Here is a 24,510-nt window from a genome sequence, read left to right as displayed (position 1 = left end):
GGTTCACTTAGTGACTGTTCACAGTTACAACGACCCTGAAAAAAAGGAACCTGCAGCTGATTTTAACAATTATAACCCTTGCAGCATCCCCAGGGTCACCTGATTTGCATCGGGATGCTTGACAACCGACTCACGTTTATGACGGTCGCAGTGTCCCGGGGTCACGTGATCCCCTCTTGCGACCTTCTGACAAGCCAAGTCAAGAGGGAAGCAGGATTCACTTAACGACCAAGTTAGGTGCAGTCAGTGATTCACTATGAAACATCCTAACTGAGTACAATTAACCAGTGGAACAGCTTGCCACCTGAAGTTGTGGATGCTTCATCCCTGGAAGTTTTTTTAAAGGAGTGATTTCAGAGCCTGAAATCGTATAGCGGGTTGGACTAGAAGATCTCCAAGGTCCCTTCCAACTCTATTCTGATTGATTGATATTGATTGATTAAACAAATGTGGCAAGGAAAGTCGTCAAACGGGCTAAAACTTAACAAATTTCCTAATTTGGGATGCAGTTATGGACGTAAATTGAGGAATCTGTGTGTAAATAAGTATGCAAATCTGTGTCCTATAATATACTTGGGTATATGCAGAATTTTGTATTTATTTATTGTCATGGTTATGCAGCCGTATGCAACAACATTTCATTTTAATGTATGCCGATTAGCTGAATTTTAATGTAATTTTAATTTTAATGTATGCCGATTTACACTGAAATTGAGAATGAAGTTATTCTAAAGTTATTCTATTATACCTGCAGCTTTGCACAGGGATCATATTGGATCATGGATCCATTTGATCAGCCTAGGAGGCCCCGAATGCAGAAAAGGGATTACAGGTAACTTACGAACGCAACGGAGCCCAAAATTTATGTTGCTAAATGAAACATTTGTTAAGTGAGTTTTGCCCCATTTTATGACTATTCCTGCCACAGTTGTTCAGTGAATCATTGCAGTCGTTAAGTTAGTAACCCGGTTGTTAAGTTGAATCTGGCTTCCCCTTGGACTTTGCTTCTCAGAAGGTAGCAAAAGGGGATCACATCACCCCTGCGACCGTCATAAATGTGAGTCAGTTGTCAAGCATCCGAATATAAATCATATGACAAATGGGGAGGCGGAAACATCCGTAATGGTGAAAAACAGTTTGTAAGTCACTTTTTTTCAGTGCTGTTGTAACTTGATGTTCACTAAGTGAACTTTCGTAAGTCGAGGACTGCCTGTAATAATTCGGGATCGAAATTCAGCAGCTTCCAAGACAAGGAAGCCAATCCATCTTGGCTTGGGCTCTGGGCTGACTTGGAAAATAAGCTTTACAAAACCCTTAGTCAAAGGTAAAGGTTCCCCCGGCACATCTGTGCTAGTCGTTCCTGACTCTAGGGGGCGATGCTCATCTCCGTTTCAAAGCCGAAGAGCCAGCGCTGTCCCAAGACGTCTCTGTTGTCATTGGCTGGCATGACTCAACACCAAAGGCGCACGGAACGCTGTTCCCTTCCCACCAAAGGTGGTTCCTATTTTTCTACTTGCATTTTTACCTGCTTCCGGACTGCTAGGTTGGCAGAAGCTGGGACAAGGAACGGGAGCTCACTCCGTTATACAGCACTAGGGGTTCGAACCGCCGAACTGCCGACCTTTCTGATCGACAAGCCCAGCATCTTAGCCCCTGAGCCACCCTTGGTTCTTAAGGGCCCCTTTTTCTACAGATTTCATATTGTCCGCTGGTGTGTTTATTCTGGGTTCCTGTGTGATTTTCCACGTGCATGCAGAGTTGCACATATGAACTGCCAATCCCATGCATGTGCTAGGCAGGGGACAGATGACCAGAGACTCAAGCTGAGATGCTGCAATGAAATAAATGCAAGAGTGAATTTTACTCATTGCAAACGAAGTGCGTTTGTGGGTATTTGTGTCTAGAAACCCAAAGAGAAAATAGCACCAGGGCCAAATCAAACATCTGTGCAAACTAAGAGCATTTAGCAAGCTTGGTGTGTAATAATTCATGAACAAAACTGGCTAAGTAGCTAATATGACTCGCCCATTGTGGGTTCGTGTAAACCTACATTATTGTTCAGGCTTGCTGGCATTCCTAGAGGCTCATTGCTGGAGCCAGTTTTTTGCTGCAATCGTGATGCTGAATGGAATGTGAGTTCTCGACTTACGACCACTACTCAGTGTGAAATTTCCACCGCTAAGCAAGACATCTGTCAAATGAATTCCCCCCCGCCAATTAACAACCTTTCTTGTTGCAGTTGTTAAGTGAACCTCTGTAATTGTTACATTAGTCACCCAGTTGTTAAGTGAAACTGGCTTCTCCCTTGACCTTTGCTTGTCAAAAGGGGATCACAGGAGCCTGGCACACTGCCACCGCCATAACTGTGAGTCAGTTGGCAAGTGTCTGAATTTTGATCATGTTGCCCCGGAGACGTGCAACTGTCATTAAGTGTGAAAAATGGTCACAAGTCACCTGTTCTCAGTGCTGTTGTTAATAGAGGAACTGGAACAGTTACTAAATGAACTGTTGCAAGTTGAGGACTACATGTATGGAATTAGGGTCATAAGTTGTGTGGCAGTTGTTAAATGGGTCGTCCCATGCCTTTTATCTGATCTTACAAGCATGTTTGCATTTTGCATCCAACTAGCTTTGAGCAAAATTTGCAGTCATGTGACTGCGGGGTCCGTAAACGTGAGTTGGTTGCTAAGCACCCAAAATATTATCCCATGACGGTGTGTTTGTGTGTCTCTGTGTGTGCACAGCGGTCAGAACTCTGAAACCGTGTTGTAGGTACATTTGGGTGGGGGCATCACAACTTTGAATGGCCGCTAAGTGAATGGTCATTAAATGAAGACGACCTGTGCTGTGCTCTGACCGAGACTCCCCAAGAGCGTCCTTGTCCCGACAAAAAAAACCTCTTTTTATTAATTGACGGTGAATTCTGCTCCTTCACGCCCAGCAAAGTCTTTCAAAGGAGGATTTACGGTCACAGACCTTCTCTGGCTTGGAGAGCTGCCAGGCTGAGATCTGCAAAACCTTTGCAAGGAGTCTCGGAGAGTCACGAACTGATGAAGCGAACTGATTGTCTCTCCTGCAAACTCCACTCCCCTGTTGCTCCTCTTTTATTCCCTACGGGAGGGGCCACTCACCTGTGGCCTTCCTCCCAAGTCGACCCCTGTTCTTTAGCCATTCCCCTTCATCTGGCAGCTCTGCGCATGCGCACACCCAAGGTCATTGTGATCCCCTTTGGAGACCTTCTGACGCACCAAGCCAATGGAGAAGCCAGATTCGCTTAACAACCGTGTGACCGATTTAACAACGGCTGTGATTCACTGAACAGCAGTGGCTAGAGAGATCATAAAATGGGACAAAGCTCAATTAACCCATGTCTCGCTTAACAACAGAAGTCTTGTAACCTTCCCAGACAGCTTCCAGCGAGCAGAGTCAATGGGCAAAGCCCGATTCGCTTAACAACTGCAGTGATTCGCTGAACGACGGTGGCTAAAAAGGTCATAAAATGAGGTGCAGCTCATTTAACAACTGCCTTGCTTAGCCACAAAATATCAGAGGTTCGGTAGCAGTCGTTATGTTCAGGACCACCTTACAGGCAGTCCTTGACTTACAATAATTCATTTAGTGACCGTTCCAAGGTACGACGGCACTGAAAAAAACCCATTTTTCGCACTTATCACCATTTTTTACCTTACGACCACCGCAGCGTCCCCATGGTAACGTGATCCAAATTCAAATGCTTGGCAGCACAGGTTCATATTTACGACGGTTGCAGTGTCCTCTTTAGTGACCTTCTGACAAGCCAAGTCAATTGAGGACGCGAGATTCACTTCACAGCCGTGTCCCTAACTTCACAAATGCAGTGATTCGCTTAACAACGGTGGCAAGAAAGGTGATAAAATGGAGGGGAGGGGGGAAATCCACCTTTCTCGCTTAGCGACAGACATATCGGGCTCAATCGTGGTCATAAGTCAAGGACTAGCTGCACTACGGCCTGCAAACCCATGTACGTGCTCTAGTTTTTCGTGTTGTTGATGGAGGACTTGCCATTTCCTTCACCTTTGCTACATTCATATTCAGATCCAGGATCGATCAAACATGCAGTGAGAGTCAGCTGGGTTCTCGCTGCACCACGTGGCGAGCGAACTACGCAACCGACTTTACAAAAAGCCTTCCCTACTCATTTGTCCATAAAGCCATGAACCAACTGAAGGGATAGATGACTCCTCCTCCTTTGCTATAGGGCTCTGCACCCCAGAACAACTAGACACCAGGACCACTTTCCCCCCAGAATAACATCACTCTGCTAAAGAAATAATCCCCACAACACCGTCAGATATTTTATGAAGACTAGTCTTCTTCTCTTCCTTCCTAGCACCTCTCTCTCTTCCCACTTATGACTATAACCATGGTGCTTGCATCTTGCAATTTATATTGTTTTTAATTGTTTCCTAGTACGATTTGATAGCTTATTAGTAACCTATGACTATCACTAAGCGTTGTATCTTATGATTCTTGATGAATGCATTCTGTTTTATTTTTCTTTATGTACACTGAGAGCATCTGCACCAGAGACAAATTCCTTGTGTGTCCAAACATACTTGGCCAAGCAAGGATTCTATTCTATTCTATTCTATTCTATTCTATTCTATTCTATTCTATTCCATTCCATTCAGAATCCTATTCTATTCTTCTCTTCCATTCAATTTTTTTTTCTATCCTATCCTATCCTATCCTATCCTATCCTATTCTTCTATTCCATTCCATTTTTCTATTCTATTCTATTCTTCTCTTCCATTCAATTTTTTTCTATCCTATCCTATCCTATCCTATCCTATCCTATCCTATCCTATCCTATCCTATCCTATCCTATTCTTCTATTCCATTCCATTTTTCTATTCTATTCTATTCTTCTCTTCCATTCAATTTTTTTCTATCCTATCCTATCCTATCCTATCCTATCCTATTCTTCTATTCCATTCCATTTTTCTATTCTATTCTATTCTTCTCTTCCATTCAATTTTTTTCTATCCTATCCTATCCTATCCTATTCTTCTATTCCATTCCATTTTTCTATTCTATTCTATTCTTCTCTTCCATTCTATTTTTTCTATCCTATCCTATCCTATCCTATCCTATCCTATCCTATCCTATCCTATCCTATCCTATCCTATCCTATCCTATCCTTCTATTCCATTCCATTTTTCTCTTCTCTTCTCTTCTCTTCCTCTATTCCATTCCATTTTTTCTATCCTATCCTATCCCATCCCATTGTATCCTTCTTAGACTCACTCATGTTTTATTCCCATCATGTCCTGCTTTTAGCATGCCAGTACCAACCTTCTCCCTTTTCCCATTCAAGAGCCTATAATTCAAACATGTCACTAGATTAAAAAAAATAATCACCTTTTGAACCAACCAATGGACAATCCTTTCAATGAACGTTCTCCCCTTCGCACGACTCCGTGATGTGAATAAACCCCTCCCTTACGCCTCCTGCCAGCGATGAAGTCTGACTGCAGCCCTCAAATTGTATTCATATTCCTATTTCAGGATAACAGAGCTGGAAGGGACTTCGGAGGTCTTCCAGTACAACCCCCTTACTCAAGCAGGAGACCCGTGATGGTGAAGCTATGGCACGCGTGCCAGAAGTGGCACAAAGAGCCATGGCCCGTTGCTCTGGTCGTCACGCATGTGGGAGCGCCAGAAAACCAGAAGAGCCGCCGCTCGGTGCGCATGCATTTGCCGGGAAGATGATTTCCGCTTCCTGGCATGTGCATGCACGCCAGCCAGCTGGTCTTCATGCATGCATGCATGCCAGAAGCCGGAAGAGCAGGTGGGTGACACGCATGTACGACCGGAAACCATCTTTCCGGCATGCACATGAGCACCGGAGCAGGGTGCTCTTCCCGTTTCCAGCACACACACATGCCTGCATGCTCCCATTTTGGCACTTGCTGCCGAAAAGGTTTGCCAATCACTGCCCTATACCATTTAAAACAAATCCTTCAAATCTTGTAGTGATGGAGCAGACCCGCAACTTCTGGTGGCAAGTTGTTCCACTGGTTAATTTTCTCTTTCGCTCTAGGTTGGATCAGTCCTTGATTAGTTTCCATCCGTTGCTTCTTGTCCTACTTTGGAATGTAGGCTGACCCTCCCCTCTTCTTTGGGGGCAGCCCCTCATCATCTCATAACAAAATACAGCTCCGTCCCCAATTTAAAATAGTTCCATCCTATGAGTTTGTGGTTTTAGTTCTCCCTTTTAATGTAACATTTTGCGTTTTTGTCTTTAAAAATTGTTTTGTTAGAAAAAGAAAATTAAAGATATATTTTTTTCAAAAAATAAGTACAGGTAGCCCTGGATTTACAAGCATTCATTTAGTGACCGTTCCAAGTTACAACGGCACTGAAAAAAGTGACACGACCGGTTTTCACACTTATGACCCTTGCAGCCTCATGTGATCAAAATTCAGAAGCTGGCACAACTGACTCATCTTTATGACGGTGGCAATGTCCCAGTGTGTGTGTGTGTGTGTGTGTGTGTGTGTGTGTGAGAGAGAGAGAGAGAGAGACGCAACCCCCTTTTGCAACCTTCTGACAAGCGAATTTCGTGGGGAACCCAGATTTCATTCAACAACCGTGTGACTAACTTAACAACCACAGGGCTTCACTTAACAACGGTGGCCAGAAAAGTTGTACAATGGCAAAAGCTCACTTAACAAATGTCAGGCTTAGGTACGTCAGTTTTGGGCTCCATTGTGGTCGTATGTCGAGGGCTACCTGTACTTCAGAAAGTCTAGAGTTTTGGGAAATAATTCTTGTTCTCCTTCGCACACGGAGCAACAAGAATGTTTCCAGTCCTCAAACCCAGATGTTGCCTTCACACGCATCCATCCACAAACTCAATCTACATCTGGATGCTTCTCTTGTAACACCGTCTACGCCTGCAGCTTCGTAATACGTCTCGCAGCGTTTCCCACCCGCTTTCCACCCATTATCTCACAGACACTAATATGGAGAGTGTTTTGTTTCTTCCATTTTTTTGGACGCATCGGATCAATTCAGCAGGAATTCTGTCCTGGGATTCGAAGAAAATCATTGGCTGGGATTCCTGGTTCTTTTTGTCCTGCTTGCGGGGAGGGGTGGGGGGATTGGGAAATGGGGAACAGGATGCACTCTTAGCCTGTTGCTCAACCGGGAATTTGCAACAAGAGAAACACACACACACACACACAAACCCTACTTCAGGATCTCTTGAAGCCATTCAGGGGTGCTACTGCACTGCATTTAACCCAGTTAGCCTATTTCCTCTGCTGAATGATGGTTAGCTTTGCCTGTCCTCTCTTGGGGGCTACAGGATTGCCTGCCTGGCTCCCTTCTTCCTGGGGTTGAGAGAAGGACTGGCCAAAGGGAAGGCTGGAACTCCCAGGCCTCCCAATTGCAATCCAGCACCTTGGAGTACAACGTCAAACGGTAGGAAATCACATAAGTTGAAGTTCTTCAACTTCTACATCTCGGCTGTTCTAATCTAACCCACATAGTCCAGTTGTGGGTTTTCATATCTGTCCTTCCTTCCTTCTTTCTCCCTCCCTTTCTTCCTGTTTCATTTCCTCTTCCTCCTTTCTTCCCTCCTTCCTCTTTTCCTCCCTCCCTCCCTTTCTTCTTGTTTCATTTCCTCTTCCTTCTTCCCCCCCTTCCTCGTTTTCTTTCCTTCGTTCCTCTGTCACTCCCTTCCTGTCTTTCTCTTTTCTTTCCTGTCTTCCTTCCTTCCTTCTCCCTCCCTCCCTTCCTATTTCATTTCCTCTTCCTTCTTTCTCTTCCTTCATTCTTCCTACCCTCCTTCCTCTTTTCCTTCCTTCCTGTCCCTCCCTTCCTGTCTTCCTGTTTTCTTTCCTATCTTCTCCCCTCCCTCCTTCCCTCCCTTCCCCTTTTTAGTAGGAAAAACCACAGGGGGCTTTGCTGCAAAGGCAGGAAAGAGGAAAGGCCTTGCCATTATTTCTAGTGGGCAAATACTAGGAAGACCCAGAACTTCCCAGGTAGGGGGAGGGGGGTGGCATCATGAGATCAGTCCTCCAATATCTCAGGGGTTGGCCCCAAAGAAGAGGGAGCCAAGCTATTCTCCAAAGCACCTGAGGGCAGGACAAGAAGCAACAGGTGGTAACTAATCAAGGAGAGAAGCAACTGAGAACTAAGGAGGAATTTCCTGGCAGTGAGAACAATTCACCAGTGGAACAGCTTGCCTCCAGAAGTTGTGAATGCTCCATCACTGGAGGCTTTCAAAAATAGACTGGCCCAGCCATTTGACTGGAATGGTATAGGGTTCTCTTCTTGAACCACGGGTTGGACTAGAAGACCTCCAAGGTCCCTTCCAACTCTCTTTTTCTACGACTTCTACAATTCCAGAGGCAGCTTGCAAGCAGTAAATGGTAAACAATAAACGATAAATCCCATTTATCGGCAGAAAGTCTGTCCTTCTGTTTGCAAATTCTACAAAGCTTTAGCTCTTGCTGTCTGGCTACCTTCCTGATGGGGGACAATATTGTGAAGTTTCCAGCTGTTTTTTTTTCCTGTCCTGCAATTCTCTCCCCCCTCCCCCCCCCAACTGTGATCAATGGTGTGAATTCTCACACATTTGTGCTGGGAAATGTTCAATGTGTGTGGAAAAGCAGCTCTAATGATGCCACGAAAACAGGTCCCTCCAAAGCCACGGAGAAAATCTCTCCCCAAGTTTTTAGTAAGAGACAACGGCCAATTTTTAATATATGCGTGTGTGTGTGTGTGTATCCCATTTCTCTCATTTTGGGTGTGTGTGTGTGTGCACAATTTATAGGTGGAACAGAAGCTTGAGGCTTTGGGGAGGGGGATTGCTTTCCTTCTCTGCCCTTACAACCAGGAGGATGTAGGTAGAGGCAGATGTAGGGTCTCCTGCTTGGGCAGGGGGTTGGACTAGATGACCTGCAAGGTCCCTTCCAACTCTGTTCATCTGTTAGCAACCTTCCTAGAACTGTACGAAGCAAGCAGCAATCGTGCTATCCAAATAGGCTTCATTTTCGCAGGAAGAGGGCTGTGAAAATGGTTTGGGAAAAGCCCCCCCTCCCCCAAAGTGTACCCCTCTTGCCTTCTGGGGCGTCTTCCTCTACCTCTGCACCCCTAAAACAGTGCCCCATCCTGCATACCTCCCTCCTTGTGATGGAAAGAAAGAAAAAAAGTGCATGGAAGACATTGCTGTTTTGATAACAATAAAGAGTTACTCACATACATTGATGCTCTGCGTTTCCCCCTGATTTTCCACATTCCTTCCCCAATCTTTATAAATAGCCCCCCCCTCCCTTTTTCACATCCACCTGAATTTCTGCTGCTTTTTCTTCCTTTTTTTTTTCCTCCTCTCGTTTTTTTTTTTGTTTGTTTGTTTGGTTTGGTTACTTTAGAAACCCCTTTAATTATATTTTTTTACAGGTTTGGTTTGGTAACTACAGCCTGTTTAAACCATCAAGGCATCGACATTAAATATATATATATATATATACATTTAAAAGGTTCCTTTCTGCCCCCCCACCCCCGCCGCCCCCCCTTTAGAATAATCGCCTGCCAATGATTATTAAGCCCTTTGGAATTTAGCGGTTAAAAATGCGGTTTAGTACTTTGATTTGAGTTAAAAAGCACGTTAAAAGTGTGATTAGATGGTTAAGTTAGAATTTAGAAATGATCTTTTTCTTCTTTGGGTTTTTGTTTGTTTCTTCTTCTTCTTCTTCTTCTTTTTTTTTTTGCTCATTCTTTCCCCGCTGAGTTTAAAGTGTTAAAGGTGCAGCTCTCGTCCCAAAGGGGTTAGATGCATCGTCCAAGAAATTTTAAGAAACAGAGAGGTTTGTAGAGCCTCAAAGCTGGTGAGAAGAGGCAAAGAGGAAGACGATGATGGGACTTAGGGAAGCGGACCGATAGGTTGACTTCTCGGTGGGGAAAAAAAATTGAGGGATCACATCTAAGATTCATCCCATGCCTTCCTGACCTGCTTAAATGTCCGTGTATCCAGGGGTGGGATGCATCTGTTCTGATCTAGTCTTCCCCCAAAAGCACAAGGCAGAGTCCTGGTCCTGACAAACCCCTTTTATTAAACAAATGTGAATTCCTCTCATTCCCATTGAGCCAAGGCCTGGCAAACAGTCTTTCAAAGGCGTATTTATGACTACAGACCTTATCTATCTTGGAAAGCTGCCATGTCAATATTTCCTAAATGCAAGGAAAGACTCTGGGCAGAGAGTCTCTGAGATTCAGGGACAGATCTTCACACTCCTGAAACAAATCTAATGACCAAATGAACGAACTGTTTCCTGCAAAAGCCCACTCCTCTTTCGCTCCTCTTTTATGTCCTATGGGAGGGGGCATTCACGGTCCACCTGTGACTTTACTCCCAAGTCGACCCCGATTTCTTAGCTGTTCTTTTCTTCTGGAAGCTCTGCGCACACACATACTGGAAACAGGCCCCAGCTGTTCCTCTGCCTCCCTGATGTCTGGCTCTGAAGGCAGCTGATAACTGGCATGCAGCTCTGGCCCCCTCTCTGCCTCTGATGCAGAGCCCTCCAGGACTGGCCCATGTTCCACCTCAACCTCCTCCCCGTCCGACTCTGTTGCCAGCTCTGCTGACGGGACACAATAGGTTCAGACTCTTTCAGGGGAACGGGATGTTAATTTTAATCTGGTTTGCCAAATCAGTGGTTTACAGGGACCGTCTGACGCCGCCCACCCCACGATCCCCTCCCAGGAGTCTCCACGCGGCCCATTCATCATGCCAGGTGAATGCAGGGCCCATGCAGAGGCTCCAGGAGGGCGAAAAATGGGCCTACCAGAAGTACCAGTGGTCCGGAAATGGGCCCATTTCTGGCATGCGGTGCCCAGGGGAGTCCGTTTTCACCCTCCCAGAGGTTCGAGGAAAGCCTCCGGAACCTGGGGTGGGTGAAAATGCCCTCCCTGCCATGGTGCAGGAAGATGACTAGGCCATGCCCCCATGGCCATGCCCACGCAGCAACTGGGCAGAGAAGCGGTTGCTAAAATTTTACAGTTCCACCCCTCTTGGTATCCCTCTTTCATCTTTTCCCGCTCAGCTGCCCACCTGATGTTTTGAAGGTTGGGCAGGTGGTGGAGAGAGAGGCAGTCACTCCAAGGGGTAAACCTCTCACTGGAGGTAGCCGAAGTCACAAAAGGTAGGGGGTGGGGGGTGGGAAGGTCCATATAGATAAAAAGCAACCCCAGCTTGTAAGCTCAGGAAGGGTGAGTGAGGAAGACATGCGAAGAAGGAACATCTTTGAGTCGTTCAGGGTTGACTCAGCCTTCCGTCCTTCGGAGGCCATTAAAATGAGGACCCAGACTGTTGGGGGCAAGAGGCTGACTCTGTAAACTGCTTAGAGAGGGCTGTAAAAACACTGTGAAGCAGTATATAAGTTTTAAGTTGTATTGCTATTATTCTATTCTATTCTATTCTATTCCATTCCATTCCCTATTTCCTATTCCGTATTCTATTCCGTATTCTATTCTATTCTATTCTATTCTATTCCCTATTCTATTCTATTTCCTATCCCTATTTCTTATTCCCTATTCTATTCCCTATTCTATTCTATTCTATTCTATTCTATTCCATTCCCGATTCTATTCCCGATTCTATTCCCGATTCTATTCTATTCCCTATTCTATTCTATTCTATTCTATTCTATTCTATTCTGAAACCTATTCTATATTCTATATTCTACTCTACTCCCCTCCCCTCTAGAAGTGTGAGTTTCAACTTCTTAAAGTCCCAGCTGGTGTGACGATGGAGAGAATTCTGGGAAGTGAAGTCCACGCTCTCTAGAAGAGCTTCCTGGCTGGGGAATTCTGGGAGTTGAAGTCCATCCATTTTAAACCATGCTGGCAATGGAATTCTGGGAGTTGAAGTCCCCCCATCTTAAAGCATGCTCTTCTAAGCCAAAGCCAATCCTAGCAAAGGATTCTCCAGTGGCTACTCTTGGCCTTCCGACCCAAAACGGCTGATTCTTGGGACTGCTTCATTCTGAAGGGGGTGTGTTTGTGTATTTGTGTGTGTTACTGCTTTGCGGGAGCATCTTTGTGACAATCGTCTTCAAAACGAAATGCCCTTTCCAAAAGTCAGCCAGGCCTATAAGCCTCTGCTCCCTTCTTCCCACCTCTCTGTGTTCCACTCACGAAGGCCCAAGCACTAGTGGCGGTGATGCCACTAGTGGACATGGAAAAAGACACCTGCGCGCCCCCCCCCCCCCAAATCTGCTCCCTGCCCATCAGATCTCCCCCTTTGCACAGAAAACGCTGTCCTATTCAGGGAGACAACTGAACCGATCTGTCCACGAAGACTCAAATCATCCAGGCCAAAAGTGTCTAAGGTTGAAACGTGGCAACTGGATCAAACTTTCTGTGGTTCGGTCCGGTAGCCACGATTCAGCTGTTAGAAGCCAAAAAAATAACTGGCCAATAACTCTTTTCTTCCAACTTTGTCTCTGCTTAACCGGCTGTCTCTTTCTCTCTCTGCAAGCAAGGAGGGAAGAAGGCGAAAGGGGCATAGAAGCTAAGGGAAGAGGGCTGCACCTTTAAAACCTTTTGTTTTTGTTTTTAAAACTTGCTTGTGAGTTAACCGTAATTAATTATCGTTAATTACCTTTGTCGAGTAGCCATTCATCTACTACTCGACCGAGCCGATACGGTATTCTTTGTCTAGCAATCGCCAGCCGTTCATTATCAGTGTTCCCTTCAAAAAGTTTAGAGAAAGATTTGTAGACGGTTAAGAGGAAGAGGATTAAAAAGAAAAAAGAACAACACCAAAAAAAAATGTTAAAAGAAATTTAAAAAATAAAAATAAAAATTAAGAAGAACAGAGAAAGAGAAAGAGAGAGAGAGAGATAAAAAAAGAGACATATACGCCATCTGGAAGGTCAAAGTTCAGAGGTTAGCAAATTTAGAGAGGTCAGACTACACTCCAAACAGCAGTTTTAAGCGTTGGATCAAAAATTAGCGGTTAAGTTTCCATTAATTCTTTTTTTGGGGTGGGGATGGGTGGAAAGGGGGGGGGATTTGTTTGGGGTGGGTTTAGAGACTTTAGCCACAATGAATAAAACACTAGTTATTCAGTTTAGTTTAAAGGTTAGGATGAGCAGGATGGAAGTTAGAAGGCTTTATGCAGCCCTGGGGAAAGGAACAAATTCTCCCCGGGGCCTTTTTTGTTGTCGTTGTTGTTGTTGTTTGGTTGTTTTTGTTTTTAAGCAAAAAATTAAATTCACTTTATTAGCCAACTTTAATGTTCTACGTCACAAAAACGGTGGAAAAAGCAACATTTTGCGCTGTCCAAGTTTCCTTTCCCAAACTCGTAGGATTGTGGTTTTTTTCTCTCTCCTCGTTTTCTTTTTGGTTTAAATTTAATTTAAATTCTCTTGTCGTCGTCCCCACCCCTGGTTAGTTCCCTGCCTGCCAACTCCACCCAAAAGCATTCTCCCCCACCCCACCCCACCATTTTGCAACCAACCACCCCAAAATAAAAATAAACACCCCCTTGGATTTGTCCCCCACTTTGGCCTCTGAAAAGGGGCCAAAGGAATTGAGCAGTCTAGTCATCAAAATAACGAGGGAGGGGTGTAAACGCTGGGGGAGGGGGGTGAACCAGGTGTCTTAGGAAGGTGGGTGACCGGCAGATCCGAATTTGGTACCCTTTAGGTCAATGCGCAAAGGTTGGGCTTCGGTGATGGGACACGCTTCTGAAGCCCCCCGCCTGCCCGCTGCCAATTGTTTCCCCCCTCTGTTATAGTTTTAGAGGGTTAGAATCACACACCGTGGATTGTCATTTCCCACATCCGTGGCCTCGGAGAGCTGCACAAACCGGCTTGAGATGGGATGGGGGTGACACCCTGTCCCCAGCTTCTGTCCTCTGCTGGGTCAAAGGGCCAGTAGCTTCAAGAGGGAACGATGCTGCATGTTCAGCTGGGGATGCAATCTCTTCTCCCGTTTCGCTGAGATCTTTCCTCCCAAATTTCAGCTGAACGTATCTGCTTACCTGTCACGTGTCCTGTCCCCCCCTCCCCCAAAGGAGAAAATAATGCAGAGGTTATAGAGAAGGCGTGGAGTTGGTCCGGTGGCCTAGAGTTGGAGCTCTCAACCTCACAATCCGGAGGCTGTGGTTTCGATCCTAGGTAGAGCCAGATATTTCTCTCTCCCTCTGGGCACAATGAGAATGTATCTGCCGAACAAAACTCCGCACCGGTGACAGGAAAGGCATCTGGCCAGTAAACACTCAGTTGGATTCAGTTGCCCAGACTCCACCCTGCAAGGGATTATGGGGTTGTTAAAAGGAGATGATTTGCAAGATAAGGCGTGGAAGATTGGACCCAGGTACAGACAGCGCTTTCCAAAGGTTTTCCATGGGGGGTGGTGGTGGTCAGAATACAATACGGTGAAGAGCCATCTCCGCTTGTTCATGCTTTGGTTTTGTTGACCATGCTGGGCTTCCCCTTTTGCTCTTTGCCCAGTCAGAGGCAGAGAGGGAGTCAGCCGCAATGCCATGAGAGCAGCCAACATTTGGCAGAGCAGGTGCCTGGCAGGATGGGACTCTTGATCCCCAAAGTGGCCTGAAGGAAGCCACCGAAGCAAGGGAGAGCTTCAAAAACGAAGACCCAGAGAGAGGAAAAGGCCTGTTCTCAAACGACACACCGTCCCCATTCCTGGACCTTTGTTGGTTGTATGAATTCCCAAGCGCCAAGAAAGACAGTGGAACGGCTTTCCTGCAGAAATCGTGAGCGCTCCATCCCTGGACGTTTTTACGAAGAATTTAGACACTTATCTAAAATAGTATAGGCTCAGGGGTTGGCAACCTGGGGCTCTGGAGCCGCATGTGGCTCTCCCATCCCTCTGTTGCGGCTCCCTGTCGCCGGTTGGGCTCCACAATTGATAGGGCTTTCGGTTAGGACAGTGAGAGGAAAAAGGACGCCATGCTAGGAGGAGACTCTATGGTGGGGGAACCGGACTTCCAGTCGGCAGAGGAAAAAGGACGCCGTGCTAGGAGGAGACTCTATGGTGGGGGAACCGGACTTCCAGTCGGCAGAGGAAAAAGGACGCCGTGCTAGGAGGAGACTCTATGGTGGGGGAACCGGACTTCCAGTCGGCAGAGGAAAAAGGACGCCGTGCTAGGAGGAGACTCTATGGTGGGGGAACCGGACTTCCAGTCGGCAGAGGAAAAAGGACGCCGTGCTAGGAGGAGACTCTATGGTGGGGGAACCGGACTTCCAGTCGGCAGAGGAAAAAGGACGCCGTGCTAGGAGGAGACTCTATGGTGGGGGAACCGGACTTCCAGTCGGCAGAGGAAAAAGGACGCCGTGCTAGGAGGAGACTCTATGGTGGAGGAACCGGACTTCCAGTCGGCAGAGGAAAAAGGACGCAGTGCTAGGAGGAGACTCTATGGTGGGAGAACCGGACTTCCAGTCGGCAGAGGAAAAAGGACGCTGTGCTAGGAGGAGACTCTATGGTGGGAGAACCGGACTTCCAGTCGGCAGAGGAAAAAGGACGCAGTGCTAGGAGGAGACTCTATGGTGGGAGAACCGGACTTCCAGTCGGCAGAGGAAAAAGGACGCTGTGCTGGGAGGAGACTCTATGGTGGGAGAACCGGACTTCCAGTCGGCAGAGGAAAAAGGACGCCATGCTAGGAGGAGACTCTATGGTGGGGGAACCGGACTTCCAGTCGGCAGAGGAAAAAGGACGCCGTGCTAGGAGGAGACTCTATGGTGGGAGAACCAGACTTCCAGTTGGCAGAGGAAAAAGGAAGTTATGCTAAGAGGAGACTCTATGGTGGGGGAAGTGAACTTCTGGTCGGCTCCAGAATTGAACGGGGGGCTTCCGGTTAGGACCTTTGTGGCTCTTTGAGTGTTGAAGGTTGCCGACCCCTGGCATAGGTTGTCCTGCTTGAGCAGGGGGCTGGAGTAGAAGACCTCCAAGGTCCCTTCCAGCTCTATTCTATTCTAGAGGTGAGCAACTGCTGCTTCCCGACTGAGTGAAATATTTGTTGTGCGAGGAAACTTGGGGGTTCATGTCTCCCGGTCTCCGACTTCTGGAGGGGCAGAGCAAGATAAGGGCAGCTTAAATTAGTGCCACGGAGGAAGCCACTTTTCAAAGCAGCAGCAGCCTTGCAAATCTTGCTTTGGGATGTCAAAAATCGCCTGAAGTCAGGAACAGCTTGAGGGAGGGACAGAGAGGCTGGCAGGAGCAGTCAAAAAAAGACCAGTTGGAAGGTTTGATGTCCCCCCAAAGACGGATAGATCCTCCATCAGGACAGGACACGGACGTGTCTTCTGGACTTCTAGGAAAGTTGGGCATGCTGTAGAGCAGGAACTAAGCTGGGAAACCACAGGCAGGTCCCTTCCTTCCTTCCTTCCTTCCTTCTTTCCTGCCTGACTTCCTTCCTTCCCTCCCCCTCCCATTTCCTTCCTTCCCATTCCCTCCCTCCCATTTCCTTCCCTTCATCCTTCCTTCATTCCTGCCTTCCTTCCCTCCCTCCCTTCCCATTTCCTTCCTTCCCTTTCCCTCCTTTCCATTTCCTTCCTTCCTTCCCTTCCCTTTCCCTTCCTCCCATTTCCTTTCCTTCCTTCCCTTTTCCTTCCTTCCTTCTGCCTTCCTTCCTTTCTTCCCCCTCCCCCTCCCATTTCCTTCCCTCCTTTCTATTTCCTTCCTTCCCTTTCCCTCCCTCCCATTTCCTTCCCTCCCTCCTTCCTTCCTTCCCTCCTTGGCTGATCTGTAAACTCCTTTCTGTTTTGGGAAGAATATTTCTCCTTCAGAAAATGATTCAAGGATTTTGGGGTGAGGGTGGGGGGAAAGTAGGGTAGAAAAGCAGCAGTTTCTTCAGCTTCTGTTCCTTCCATGAGGGGGTGGGCATGTGGGTGTTTGTGTGCATTGTGATTTAGTTCAGATTTTATCAACTGGGGGCCCTGTGGATAAGCTGGCACGATCGCAACAGAAGGGCATTGATCTCTCTCCGTTAAAAATCAAGAAGATTCGAGAGCAATTCTCAGTCGGCTTTCCCCATCTTTCTTTTCCTTCCTTCCTTCCTTCTTTCTCACTCTTCTTCTTTTCTTTTTCCATTTCCTTCCTTCCTTCGCTTCCCTTCCTATTCCATTTCCTTCCTTCTATCCACCCTCCCTCCCTCCCTCCAAGCAGCAGGGGGAATGTGTTGCTAGCAACCAAGCATTGGCATGTGCTTTCGCTGTGGTGGACAAGAGGACCAGCTGGTGTTGGCCAGGAAATTTCGGTTCAGCCTCCTCTTCCTCTCTGCAAACCCCACTCCCATCTAGCAATGATAATGTTACCTAGTTGGGCTATGGAATGTCTGAAAAAACAACAACTAAGGTCAGGGAGCAATAAGGACCCCGCAGTCCTCCTCCTCCTCCTCCTCTCTCCCTCCCTCTCTTCCATCACTGTGTCAGGGATGAGTCTCCACTTCAGTTTTTCCAGACGGGGGTGGGGTGGGTGGGATTTCTCTGCTGGTGAGACAGGATAGGGCCCGCACGATAAAACTCAAGAGACCCTTTCCTGGGAGGGAGGGAGGGAACGGGGGGTTGAGGGGTGCTCCCCTTTCCGACTCCGACTGCTTCTCATTCCACACCGCCATTCAGTCCCCTAATTAGAGAGAAGGAGAAGGAGAGGGACTTTTCATGCTCCCATTAGCTTCCATATTAACTAGCCGATTAACATCTTTTAATTAAAAATACGCCATCCTCACAAAGTGACCGGAGTCTGTAATTAGGATCCGTCTCTACACTCAATTTCACAGCTGGAATCTTATCTCGCAGGGACTTGGGAGGGGACACACTCGTTGCCGGCTCGCCCTCCGCTCACACAACAGCCACCCCGACAAAACGAGCTAAACGAATCAACAAATGGAGACATTCGTCGGATGGGGAAGCACAGCGACGTAACCCTCGCGCCTTCGGTGAGCGAGCCTCCAGGGGGAGAGCTGTCAATCAACCCGTTTAGAAAAAAAAAGGAGGTTTGCAGGATCGGAGCGCAGAGAAGAGCAAGGAAGGCGATGAGGGGCCTGGAGGCTAAAACATATCCTGTTTCCTGAAAATAAGCCCTCCCCGGATAAGAAGCCCAATTGGGCTTTTGAGCGCATGCGCTAAAATAAGCCCCCCCCTGAAAATATTGCAACAGAGCATCAGCCAGGAGGTGACCACGCTCGCCGCCTCCTGCACCCCCAAAATAATAAGACCTCCCCGAAAATAAGGCCAAGTGCTTATTTGGGGGGCTCAAAAGAAAACAAGACCCTGTCTTAATTTCGGGGAATAATAATAATAATAATAATATATTTATTTCTTAGCCGCACCCTCTCCCGAAGGACTCGGGGCGGCGTACAACGAAACATACGAAATAAATATGTAAACAAAACAAACATATAACAAAGACATACACTGAAACATACACAAGGAGGAGGTCGATTGATAAAACAATTAAAATACAGTATTTAAAACCCCTAGAAATTAAATATAATTAAAATACCCAGTTAAAAACCCGTCAGGAGCGATATGGTTAGATCAGAGTTGAGCCAGGCCAGCTGCTTGAAATAGGGGAAGCACGGTAAGTCCCCAAAACTATCTAAGTTCTGAGAAGTGGCATTTCTTAGAGGTGAGGGAAATGCACTCTGCATGTCCTCAAGAGGCTCATCTCCAGGGTTGGATTAAATTTTTTTAGCAACTGCTTCTCTGACCGGTTGCTGGGTGGGAGTGGGCTACTTGGCCTCCTGCACCATGGGGGGGGGGCAAGTTTTCACCTTCCAGGCTCCAAAGACTTTCCTTGAGTCTCTGGGAGGGTGAGAATGGCCTCCTCCAGGCTCCGGAGACAGATCTTGGGATCCCGAGAGGTGGCATGCGAAGAAGAGGCTTCTTAGGGGTTTTTTACAGGGTTTTTAAAATCAAATTTTAAGGGGTGGTCCGGGGGGGGGAGGTGGTTGATTCGGATGGCTCAGACAGACTTGGAGGGGAGTCTGCCAGAACATAGGCCAACTAATGGGCGCGGGTCGGGAGTGCTGGAAAGGGTTGGGATTCCGGGGGAGACATTCAACCATTCCATTGAGGGGTGGGTGGGTTGCCATCTCTACTGTATGTGGGAGGGGTAGATACGGTGGGGGCCTAGGGCCAAATTATGTCCGGGGCTGTTTAAGAGCGATCATGCGCTCCGACCCTCATTTCCCCTCTCGCACCCCTGAGTGCTCGGGATTACAGGACCCGGGGCTCCAGCTGGTATCGCTTAACGCCAGGTCCGTGGTATATAAGGCTCCCCTCTTTTACGACCTCATACAAGAAGGGAGAGCGGACCTGGTGTGCATTACAGAGACCTGGTTGGGCCATTAGAGGGGTGTTCCCCTCATTGAATTATGCCCATCAGGCTTATGGGCGTTTCACCAGCGGGGGTGGGGTGGGGGGGGGGCGGTAGTTATTAGGGAAAGTCAGGAGGTCACTGTGCCTCAGATAGACGGGTGTGAGTCCCTTTTTGTGAAGTGGGGCCTTGGAGCTCAGGTGGGCCTTTTTGTTACGTACCTGTCTCCCTGCTACGTTTCATCGGCCCTGCCGGAGCTGCTGAATATGTTAGCCGGATTGACGATTGATTTAACCAGGCTCATGGTCCTGGGGGATTTCAATCTGCCTTCCATTGGCAAGACATCCGAGTCAGCTCGGGAGTTCATGGCTTCCATGACCTAACTCAGTTAATTCAAGACCCCACCCATAATACAGGACACACGCTCGACCTGCTTTTCGTCTCTGGACAGGGAAGAATGATCTAGATTGACAGGATATTTCTATCCAACCTTTGTCATGGTCGGATCATTTCCTCCTTTGCTTGACTTCCATACTGCCACCCCTCGCCGCAGGGAGGTGGAACCGACTAGATGGTTCCGCCCCAGGCACCTGATGGACCCTGAAAGGTTCCTGATGGAGCTTGGAACTTTTTCTGAATCCCTTGCTCACAGTTCGACTGAAGCCTTAGCGTAAGCCTGGGATAGGGCAGCTACTGGGGCCTTGGACCGCATTGTGCCATTGCGGCCTCTGACCCGGTGCCGATCCTGGGTAGCTCCCTGGTTTACCCAGGAGGTCCGGGAGATGAAACACTGGAAAAGATGCCTAGAGAGTGGTTGGAGGGCCAGCCGGTCCGAATCCGACCAAACACTAGTAAGAATTCATATTAAATCCTACTTAGTGGCGATAAAAGCGGCAAAATGGCAACATTTTTCCGCTCTTATCGCGTCCTCAGATCACTGCCTGGCCGCCCTGTTTAGGGTGACCCGCTCCTTACTTAACCAAGGAACTGGGGAAGACCCCTTGCAGGGTAGGGCTGAAGAATTTGTTCAGTGTCTGCAGGATAAAATCGCTCAGATCCGGCCAGGCTTTGGACTGACTGGGTAGATTCGGGCGAGCCGACGGGGATGAATCTTGAGGAGACAATCTGGGATGGGTTTGACCCTGTGACCCCCGAAGGCATGGACAGGATTATGGGGAGACTCAGTACTGCCACTTGTGTGCTCGACCCGTGTCCCTCTTGGTTAGTTTCGGCTTCCCGGGAGGTGACACGAGGCTGGCTCCAGGCGATTACCAACGCTTCATTGAGAGAGGGGTTCTTTCCCACCGCCTTGAAGGAGGCGGTGGTGTGGCCCCTCCTCAAGAAGCCTTCCCTGGACCCAGCTTCTTTAGCCAACTATCGTCCGGTCTCCAACCTTCGCTTTGTAGTTTTTTTGGATATTCTATTAATCTTTCTTTTAACTTTTGTAATATGTGTTTTTATGTTGTACGCCGCCCTGAGTCCTTTGGGAGAAGGGCGGCATATAACTCCAAGAAACCTAACCTAACCTAACCTGTCTTCCCAGAATGCACAAAGCGTGGCATCATTCAAACTTGGGTTATTTATGAGGGTACATAAATGCTTGCCCAGAAATCGTGGTTTATGCAGGAACTTGTGCTTGTAGGAATCTAACCACAAGAGAACCTCTCTCTGCCTTGGGGGGGAGGGGGAGGCATAGGAACCTGCAGACTTAAGGGCCGAGTACTGTATCCTCTTGTGTTCTGTTGAGGCTTTCCCCCCCAAAAAAACCATGACGCTGGGATTGTGTAAATCAGTGGAATTGGGACCAGGGGCCTCTTAACTTTTCAAAGTGGGGATTGGGGGCCAGTTGTATTTGTTTTAATTGGTTAATTAGCCAATCAATCACTGAAGGGTCCAGCAATTCATTAATCAAGTGTCTTAGTAGCTGCCCCCTCTGTTGTTGGCACTGCCCACCGAGGGAAGGAGGGAGGCAGGAGGGAAAGGAAAGGAGGGAGAAATATTGGAGGGAAGGAGGCAGGCAGGCAGAAACAGACAGGAAAGAAAAAGGAAGGAAAGACAGAGATAAAGGGAGGGAGGAGAAGGAGAAATAAAGAAGGGAGGGAAGGAAGAAAGGAAAAGGAAAGGAAGGAAGGAGAAATAAAGGAGGAAGGGGGAGGGAAGGAAAGAAAGAAGGAAAAGAAGGAGAGGGAGAAATAAAGAAGGCAGACAGGCAGGCAGAAAGGAAGGAAGAAGGAAGGAAAGGAAGAAGAGAAGGAGAAAGAAAGAAGAGAGGCAGGAAGAAACAGGAAGGAAAGAAGGAAAGGAAGAAGAGAAGGAGAAGTAAAGAAGGGAGGGAAGGAAGGAAAGGAAGGAAGGAAAGAAAGTAGAAATGAGGGAGGAAGGAAGAAGGAAAGGAAGGAGAGGGAGAAATAAAGAAGGGAGGGACGCATGCAGGAAGTAACAGACAGGAAGGAAGGAGAAAAAGAAGGAAAGGAAGAAGGAGGAAAGAGAAGAGGAAATAAAGAAGGGAGGGAGGCAGGTATGCAGGCCTTTCTGAAGGAAGGGAAAAGGAAGGGAAAAAAGAAGAAAAGGAAGGAGAGGAAGAAGGAAGGAAGGAAGGAAGGAAGGAAGGAAGGAAGGAAAAGAAAGATGGGGGAAGCCGACTGAGAATTGCTCTCGAATCTTCTTGATTTTTAGCGGAGACAGATCAATGCCCTTCTCTTGCGATCGTGCCAGCTTATCCACAGGGCCCACTGAACTAAATCACAATACACACAAACACCCCCATGCCCCCCCCCCCATGGAAGGAACAGAAGCTGAAGAAACTGCTGCTTTTCTACCCTACTTTCCCCCCACCCCCCACCCCAAAATCATTGAATCATTTTCTGAAGGAGAACTCTTCTTCCCAAAACAGAAAGGGGTTTACAGATCAGCCCAGGGAGTCCCCATTGCTGTGTCCAAAGTAATGAATAATCAATGACTTTTTAAAAATTTTTATTTCATTTTTCAGAATACAAGGCCTATAATCCCATTCTGAATTGGGATTCTGAGCCCCCCCCCCCCCCTCCACAACTTGTCTCCCTCCGTCTAGTCCTCCTCTGCAGCATCTCTGGGCCCTGCAGTATTTCTCAGGAAACATTTCTCATTCTCCGGCATTCCTCCCCACTTCCATTTTGGTCTCTTTAGGGGATCTTAAAGATGTCCGCTGTCAAGATTTCTGCAGGCTGAAACAGATTTAAGCTTCTTTTAAAAGGCAGATAAATAAAGGATAAATAAAGGTGTGGGGCTTCAGTGGCGAATACGCTGAGCTTGTCGTACAGAAAGGTCAGCAGTTTGTTGGTTCGAATCCCGAGCGCCGCGTAACGGAGTGAGCTCCCTTGACTTGTCCCAGCTTCTGCCAACCTAGCAGTTCGAAAGCACGTAAAAAATGCAAGTAGAAAAATAGGGACCACCTTTGGTGGGAAGGGAACAGCGTTCTGGGCGCCTTCGGCGTTGAGTCACACCGGCCACATGACCACGGAGACGTCTTCGGGCAGCGCTGGCTCTTCGGCTTTGAAATGGAAATGATCATCACCCCCTAGAGTCAGGAACGACTAGCACATATGTGCGAGGGGAACCTTTAACTTTACCTTTAAAGGGTTTCCTGCTCGCCGAGCAGACTGGCTGTAATAATACAGCGAGTGGTGCTTCCCGGCTTCATGTCACAGCGACGGAAAATTTGGGAGATTGAGAAAAAAGGTGTCAGAAAGCGCCCAAGAATACTGTCACTTCGGTGTTAATTAACTGACTTCAAAGAAGAACATCGCCATCGGGCTGAGCCCCCGGGAGGCTTCGTGTCTGGCCTTTTGTATTTTTGGAATAAAAAGAAGCAGAATTCAGAGCGGCTTTTTGCGTCTTCTAAAGAAAGGTGAGGAGGACTCCGCGCCATTCAGCCCACCAATCATCTGCAGAGAGTTCTTACAAGCCCACTCCTCAAAAGCCAATTTCAGAGGTCCTTCCCCTTTGTGCTGATTTTGACGGGACGTCCCACAGTGCCATTGGGTAGCGAGATCATGTCATGTCGTCTCTGCCGGGGATGCTTCAAGTTTGCCTGGAAACAGGGATTGGACTTGATGGCCTCGCGGAACCCTTCCAAGTCGGAGATTCCATGCTAGCATTGTCACAGGGGCACCGAGACCCCCCCCCCCGTGTCTAGGCGCATGTGCAGCAGGGTTTTAGCTCTGCATAAAAGGTGCTTGAAGGGGACACAGTGGCTCAGCGGCTAAGACGCTGAGCTTGTCAATCAGAAAGATCAGCGGTTTGAATCCCTAGCACCACGTAACGGAGTGAGCTCCCGTGACTTGTCCCAGCTTCTGCCAACCTAACAGTTTGGAAGCAGGTGAAAAATGCAAGTAGAAAAATAGGAACCACCTTTGGTGGGAAGGGAACGGTTTTCCATGCACCTTCGGCATTGAGTGATGCCGGCCACATGACCCCGGAGACATCTTCGGACAGCGCTGGCTCTTCGGCTTTGAAACGGAGATGAGCATCACCCCCAAGTGTCGGGAATGGCTAGCACGTATGTGCCAGGTGCTTGAAGGGCCTTAAAAGGTGCTTGAAGGGCCAGCCAATTTGTCCTGGGGAGTTTTATCTCACCTTTATCTCACCTGTATTTAGAAACATCAACGTGGCTTGAAAAAGGGGTTTGGGAGAGCTTTGAATCTCTCCTGGCCAGATACCTCAATGCCCTTCTGTTGGGTGACATGATGCCAACCCTCAAGATGTGCTTCTGAACACCAGGCCTGGATGTCTGAAGCGCCAACCTTTGGCAAAAAATGTGAACGGCTGGCGAAGAAAATGGCAGGAACGACAGCTGAGCAACCTGCTTTCCAGCTCACCCCAGGCGAAGTAAGAAGAAAGTTTCTTCCACGATGGGGAATATATGCTCAAGTTGAAAATACACCTTCAGAACCTCCATCGCTGGAGGTTTTTAAAGAAAAGACTAGACAGCCACCGGTCTGGAATGGTGCAGTATCTCCTGCATGAATAGAGGGGGGGGGGGGGGGGGGATGGACTAGAAGGCCTCCAAGGTCCCTTCCAGCTCTGACTGATTGATTGATTCTGCGCCAAGACTTTTGAGAAGGAGCGTGGCTGACACAACTGCAGCTTAGCCGGCGGCAATACAGAGGATTTTCCTTTGAAGGCAAGGAGTTT

General features: G+C 47.8%; 2 protein-coding genes across 3 annotated transcripts in view; one reads left to right on the top strand and one right to left on the bottom strand.

The window, feature by feature from the left end:
* LOC309400198 (uncharacterized protein) overlaps nucleotides 1–4,241 on the top strand; it is a gene marked incomplete at its 3' end in the record, with an annotated part of 120,883 nt that extends 116,642 nt beyond the window's left edge. Inside the window, exon 8 of the mRNA XM_081968592.1 lies at nucleotides 4,075–4,241. The remainder of the gene's footprint in view (nucleotides 1–4,074) is intronic.
* Nucleotides 1–24,510, bottom strand: part of NRXN2 (neurexin 2) — a 363,942-nt gene that overhangs the window by 29,599 nt on the left and 309,833 nt on the right. The window contains exon 16 of one of the 2 annotated variants that reach the window (XM_081968494.1): nucleotides 12,653–12,742. The exons of the other annotated variant lie outside the window; for it this stretch is intronic. Within the exon in view, the coding sequence (XP_081824620.1) occupies nucleotides 12,653–12,742 (90 nt within the window). The remainder of the gene's footprint in view (nucleotides 1–12,652; nucleotides 12,743–24,510) is intronic. 2 annotated transcript variants of the gene reach the window in all.

Source organism: Natrix helvetica, assembly GCF_964273705.1.
Source record: "Natrix helvetica genome assembly, chromosome: 16".
Lineage (NCBI taxonomy): Eukaryota > Metazoa > Chordata > Lepidosauria > Squamata > Natricidae > Natrix > Natrix helvetica.
This window is presented reverse-complemented; position numbering and strand designations above follow the sequence as displayed.